The sequence below is a fragment of the Conger conger genome, chromosome 18, assembly GCF_963514075.1.
Source record: "Conger conger chromosome 18, fConCon1.1, whole genome shotgun sequence".
NCBI classification, from domain to species: Eukaryota; Metazoa; Chordata; class Actinopteri; order Anguilliformes; family Congridae; genus Conger; species Conger conger.
Genome location: NC_083777.1, coordinates 22,456,690 through 22,463,332, shown reverse-complemented (window position 1 = coordinate 22,463,332; position 6,643 = coordinate 22,456,690). Strand labels below are relative to the sequence as shown.

The window sequence follows — 6,643 nt, the reverse complement described above, 5'->3', positions numbered from 1 at the left end:
AGATGCTGCCCGCGCCGGGGCCCCTGCTGCGAGAGCCGCGCAAGTACAGCGCCAACGCCGTCGCCAAGGAGACCGTCGCCAACGCCGCCTTCGACGCCAAGCGGGCGGCCGCCCACGCCCCTGCGGCGCCCGAGGCCTCAAAGGAGAGCCCCGCGGCGGGGGCCCCTGCGCCCCCCGGGGGGGAGAAGGAGGTGGAGGTGGAGGTGGAGGAGGAGATGGAGGAGGTCGTAGGAGAGGATCCGCTGGTGGACGGCCAGCCCTCCACCTCCACCTCCCCCGCCGCTCCGGCTGCGGCCGCTAACCCTCCTCTGGAGGCTGAGGCTGGGGGGGCCGCGGCCCCTGCCCCCCAGGCCGTGGAAGGCCCCCCCGACCCCGCCGGGGAGGATGACTACCAGGCCTACTACCTGAGCGCTGCGTCGGAGGAGGGCCAGGAGCGCGGCGCCCCCGACAATCACGAGGAGGAGCCCGACATCTTCGCCGGGATCCGGCCCCTGGAGCAGGAGGGCCGCATGGAGGTGAGGGAGAGGCCTCTGCTCTCACAAACTCTCTGTCAGGCCAGGTCTCCATTTTTGCCTATTTCTGGGGGTTAAGAATGCAAATACCACATGAAATTGAATGCTGCAGTCCTATAGTTTTCAAATAATCTCTGTTTTAAATGTGTAGCTGTCGTTCACGTATGGTTTCATTGTATGACATTTCTTACGGTTCAGGACTTGTTTGACCATGTTGGGTTCCCTGGGTTTTGGTTCTAGTGGTGGTTCTCGCAGTGGTTCTCGCGGTGGTTCTAGTGATGGTTCTAGCGGTGGTTCTCACGGTGGTTCTAGCGATGGTTCTAGTGGTAGTTCTAGCGATGGTTCTAGCGGTGGTTCTCGCGGTGGTTCTAGCGATGGTTCTAGCGGTGGTTCTAGCGGTGGTTCTCGTGGCGGTTCTGACGGCCGGGCCGGTTCCTCTGTTCCAGGTGCTGTTTGCGTGTGCGGAGGCCCTGCACGCTCACGGCTACAGTAACGAGGCCTGCAGGCTGGCGGTGGAACTGGCGGGGGACCTGCTCGCCAATCCCCCCGACCTGAAGGTGGAGCAGCCCCAAACCAAGGTACCCCGTCTCCTCCTGGAGCCCCCCCTTCCCCCTCCACCTCCCACAGCCTGCTTCTGTACCACACAGGCAGCTCACCCAGAGGAGGTAATACTGTCTTGAAGGGTCTTACATAAGTATTCATAAAAACCACTGCATAGATTCATATGTACTCAGGGAGCTGTTGCTCATAAACATCACCACCCAAAGGACGTTGCCATGCCCTGGCCATTACCTGGTATTGATTTGGGCTTGTTTCCCATGGCATGCCTTATGGCAGTGTATTTGGAGTGGCATAAGGGTTTATGCAGTGCTTATGAAGGCCTTATGTACGTATCTTCAAATGAAGCCAATGTTCGAGTCGGCCAAATTTGTACGATATTAGTCTGTGAAAGCGAAATCGAAATGTAACGACACAGAGATAACCCATTCTCTGTCCGTCTGTCCGTCCAGGGGAAGAAGAGCAAGGTGTCGACGAGCCGGCAGACACAGGTGGCCACCAACACGCTGTCGAAGGCGGCGTTCCTGCTGACGGTGCTGAGCGAGAGGCTGGAGTACCACACGCTGGCCTTCAGCACCGGAATGTTCTCTCTGGAGCTGCAGAGACCTCCCGCCTCCACCAAGGCCCTGGAGGTGAGAAGCCCTTCAGTTACCATGTTTTAAACCGCTTTTAAAGACATATTTATAGGTTACCCGTTCAGTGAGCATGTTTTAAGCCGCTTTTAATGACATATTTATAGGTTAACCGTTCAGTGAGTATGTTTTAAACCGCTTTTAAAGACATATTTATAGGATAACCCTTCAGTGAGCATGTTTTAAACCGCTTTTAATGACATATTTATAGGTTAACCGTTCAGTCAGCATGTTTTAAACCGCTTTCAAAGACATATTTATAGGTTAGCTACTCTTGTCACATTGCTTCTTGCTATATTTTTCTGTTTGTGTTTATGTTTTTCATTTTGTGAAGCTCTTTAATACTTGCTATTCGTTACATGTGTATGTTTCTCATGATGTGAAGCACTTTAGAAACGCTATGTTTTGAAAAGTTGTCTCTGATTGGCTGGTCTGAGCGTGCGGGCTCTCTGATTGGCGGGAGCAGTGAGAAGGGGTGGTCTCACTTGGTGAGATGCAGTTGTCTCTGATTGGCTGGTGTGAGCGTGCGGGCTCTCTCTGATTGGCAGGAGCAGTGAAAGAGGGGTGGTCTCACTTGGTGAGATGCAGTTGTCTCCGATTGGCTGGCGTGAGCGTGCGGGCTCTCTCTGATTGGCAGGTGAAGCTGGCGTATCAGGAGTCGGAGGTGGTGGCGCTGCTGAAGAAGATCCCGCTGGGCGTGGTGGAGATGGGCTCCATCAGGGAGCGGGCTGAGCAGCTCCGCGACGGGAACTTCTGTGACTACCGGCCCGTGCTGCCCCTCATGCTGGCCAGCTTCATATTCGACGTGCTCTGCACCCCCGGTGAGGCCCAGACACAGACAAAGACCCGCGTACGCACACACACACACAGGAACACACACACACACACACACACATACACGCACACACACACACACACACACACACACACACACAGGCACACGCATACACACACACACACACAGGCACACGCATACACACACACACACACACACACAGGCCCAAGCATATACACACACACACACACACACACACACACACACACACAGGCACACGCATACACACACACACACACACTAATACACACACACACACACACACACACACACACACACACATGGACACACACACACACACAAATACACACACGGGCACGCACACACACACACACATGGGCACACGCATACACACAAACACACACACATGCATACACACACACACGGGCACACATGGGCACACACACACACACGGGCACATACACACACAAGTGCACTCTGACACACACACAGGCGCACGCACAGACTCACATGGGCACAGATGCAGGAACAGGCCCACAAACACTGTCTGCCACACATACACTACACTTGCACATACACACACAGATACGCACACACACAGATGCACATGCTCACAAACGTGTGCGCACACAGACGCACATGCAGGCAAGCAGACACACACAAGTGTATACACCTTAGAAAGTGTCTTCGACACTTCAGTCATCCTTGTACATGAAGAGGTACGCTGGTTCTCACGTGATCTTCGCCACAGAATAATTTCACACCCGAGGAGGAACAGACCCAATTGTAAGAAGATAAAGTAACTGAGAAACAAAGAGGGCATGTTTGCTTGCATCCTGTGGAAATGTGAGAGTTCCTGCTGTGTGTAATTGGATGAGATGTGACAGGAAGTGCGGTCTCTTCCGCAGTGGTGTCTCCCACGGGCTCCCGCCCCCCCAGCCGAAACCGTAACAACGAGATGCCCGGGGACGAGGAGCTTGGCTTTGAGGCTGCAGTGGCAGCGCTGGGTAAGAACACACACACACACACACACACACACACACCTACACACACACACGCACACACACACACATGCACGCACACATACACACACATATGCATAAGCACGCACACATGCAGAATTTGTCAGCTTGATTTAATGTTTGAATAATCTCCCCTCATGCCAGTTGGCAGAAGATGTACTTCAGAGCTGTTTTTCCTCGACTCTCTCCAGTAGATTTAATGATAGGGCAAGCTGAATAGAACAGGATATGGCATTAATAATTCATAAGCTCTTCGCCATTTGATGTATGCAGAGGCCTCCAACACCAGAAAAAACACCAAATTACCCAGGGGGTTCATTGAGAGAGAATTTTTTCCAAGATGCATGAAAGAAACCGTATTAAATAGCTGCTTTAATGGTTGGTTCTGGAGTAACACCAAAGCTCTATTGTGGAGTATGAAACCCGAGGTTCCCGATTTCCATGGCTTGGTGCGTGACCTTTGCACTGGGGGGTTTTCAAGACCAGGCTTGATGGGGGAGGACATTGGCTCAGGAGATTAGAGCAGTTGTCTGGCAGTCGGAGGGTTGCCGGTTCGATCCCGCCCAGGGTGTGTCGAAGTATCCCTGAGCAAGACATGCTCTTGGACGAGCTGGTCGGTACCTCGCATGGCAGCCAATCGCCGTTGGTCTGCAAGTGTGTGTATGAATGGGTGAATGAAAAGCATTAATTGTACAGCGCTTTGGATGAAGGCGTTGTATAAATGGGCGGCCTGTAGCGTAGTGGTTAAGGTAAAGGACTGGGACCTGCAAGGTTGGTGGTTCGATCCCCGGTGTAGCCGCAATAAGATCCGCACAGCCGTTGGGCCCTTGAGCAAGGCCCTTAACCCTGCATTGCTCCAGGGGAGGATTGTCTCCTGCTTAGTCTCATCAACTGTACGTCGCTCTGGATAAGAGCGTCTGCCAAATGCCAATAATGTAATGTAATAAATGCCAACCATTTACCATTTGATACGATGTTAGATACTATTTTGTTTTTAGGCAAACTAAGCAGTAGGTACACTTGTGAGCATTGCTGTTATGTTATGTCAGTCTCGGTCTGGGTACCCGGTTTCCGTGTGCGTGACCTCTGACCCCTCCTCGGCGCGTGACCTCTGACCCCCCCTCCGCCCCACAGGGATGAAGACGACGGTGAGCGAGGCGGAGCACCCCCTGCTGTGCGAGGGGACTCGGCGGGAGAAGGGCGACCTGGCCCTGGCCCTCATGATCACGTACAAGGACGACCAGAGCAAGCTGAAAAAGGTGAGCCCCCTGTTCTCATCCAGGCTGCACACTCACACCAACACCCACAACTCCACCTGGACAAAGCCATCAGGCACCAGCAAAGCCCTCTGTTTGAGCAGAGCGCGGTCATATGTTCTGGGAGGGGAGTGCAGGGCTACAGCCTGTACTTGGGCTCCAAATAACAGCAGTACTGGTGGGGTCCCACCTCTGCATGGAGCTCAGTGCTAGCCTTCGTCCTTGATATGATATTAGGCCGTTTGTGAAATGGCTTCTGTTTCTGTTTAACACCCCAAACCGTCCTGTCCCTGCAGATCTTGGACAAGCTGCTGGACCGGGAGAGCCAGACGCACAAGCCCCAGACGCTCAGCTCCTTCTACTCCAGCAAGCCGGCGGCCAGCAGCCAGAAGAGCCCGTCCAAGCACACCGCTCACGGGACGGGCGGGGCCGCGGGGGGCGTGTCCAAGCACAGCGCCGCCCCTGCTGCTGCAGCTGCCGCAGCGACAGGCTCCGCCTCTGTGCAGGGCGTGGCCAGCGGGGGCGCGGCCGGGCAGCAGGCGGGGCTTCCGGGCGGAGTGCAGAACGCAGCGGCGGGAGAGGGCTTCAGCGAGAACCGAGAGCAAGGTGTCACTTCCTGTCATATGACCGCAAATGATGTCACTTCCTGTGTTTTCCCCCCCACATACGAGTTCATAACGCGAGGGCTTGTTATATGGTGTCCAAGGACTTGGGTGTGAAGGAGTGTGTTTGAAAAGTTACATGGGTGAGATGCATACAAAAATAAATACAACACAATGAATAAAGCCCTGTGTTGACTGCGCTGTGCTATGACAGCACTGGGTAACAGTGAACCTCCTGACAGGGTAACAGTGAACCTCCTGACAGGGTAACAGTGAGCCTCCTGACAGGGTAACAGTGAGCCTCCTGACAGGGTAACAGTGAACTTCCTGACAGGGTAACACTGAGCCTCCTGTCCCCGCAGACGGTGGGCAGCCGTCCTCGTGCGAGCAGCAGAGCGAGGCGGCCCCCTTTAAGCCCGAGGGCACGGTGCCCAGCCGGCTGGCGCTGGGGGGGCGCGGGGCGTACAGCGGCCGCTGCTGGGGCTCCCCGGTGAGGCAGAAGAAGAAGCACACGGGTAGGAGCTGCACTTCCTGTGCTACGCCAACAAAAACCCCCACCCCCACGGATGTGCAACCACAAGGCCCATGCACGTATCACACGTACATGCATGCCCACACATAAATGCACATGCACACATTGCACATATACTACACACGTGCACATGTGCGCAAACTTGCATACACACACACACACACACACACACGTATGCACACACACACAAACACATATGCACACATTGCACCTATAGATAAACATATACACATACACGTGTGCACACTTGCAGACATATGCGTACATTACATGTGCACACACACACACGCTCACATTGTATACATTCACACACACACCAGCTCACGCACACTCAAATACAATGCACATGGGTTTTCTGTAAAGGTGTGTGATGTAAGGGCTCTCTCTGGCCCTCAGGCATGGCCAGCATCGACAGCAGCGCCCCGGAGACCACCTCCGACAGCAGCCCCACGCTAAGCCGACGCCCACTCCGCGGTGGTTGGGCGGCCGCCTCGTGGGGGCGGGGCCAGGACAGCGACAGCATCAGCAGCTCGTCCTCCGATTCGCTGGGCTCGTCGTCGTCCAGCGGCTCACGCAGGGCCGGGGGCGGAGCCAGGGCCAAGAGCGCCGACACCAGCAGGTGAGCGGGATTGAGCGTTACCATGGCGCCCTCGGAATCTCTCCGGGGCGGTAACAATGACGACACGCAACACAGCAGCCCTGACGAAGGCGTCAGCCGTTTTTCTGGGAAAAT

General features: G+C 54.9%; 1 protein-coding gene across 1 annotated transcript in view; it reads left to right on the top strand.

The window, feature by feature from the left end:
- zswim8 (zinc finger, SWIM-type containing 8) overlaps positions 1-6,643 on the top strand; it is a 39,758-nt gene that overhangs the window by 25,130 nt on the left and 7,985 nt on the right. The window contains exons 10-18 of the mRNA XM_061227957.1: positions 1-515; positions 959-1,090; positions 1,523-1,702; positions 2,340-2,523; positions 3,407-3,505; positions 4,655-4,779; positions 5,073-5,382; positions 5,741-5,893; positions 6,307-6,529. The exon at positions 1-515 is cut by the window's left edge and continues 734 nt beyond it. Coding sequence (XP_061083941.1) covers positions 1-515; positions 959-1,090; positions 1,523-1,702; positions 2,340-2,523; positions 3,407-3,505; positions 4,655-4,779; positions 5,073-5,382; positions 5,741-5,893; positions 6,307-6,529 — 1,921 coding nt within the window. The remainder of the gene's footprint in view (positions 516-958; positions 1,091-1,522; positions 1,703-2,339; positions 2,524-3,406; positions 3,506-4,654; positions 4,780-5,072; positions 5,383-5,740; positions 5,894-6,306; positions 6,530-6,643) is intronic.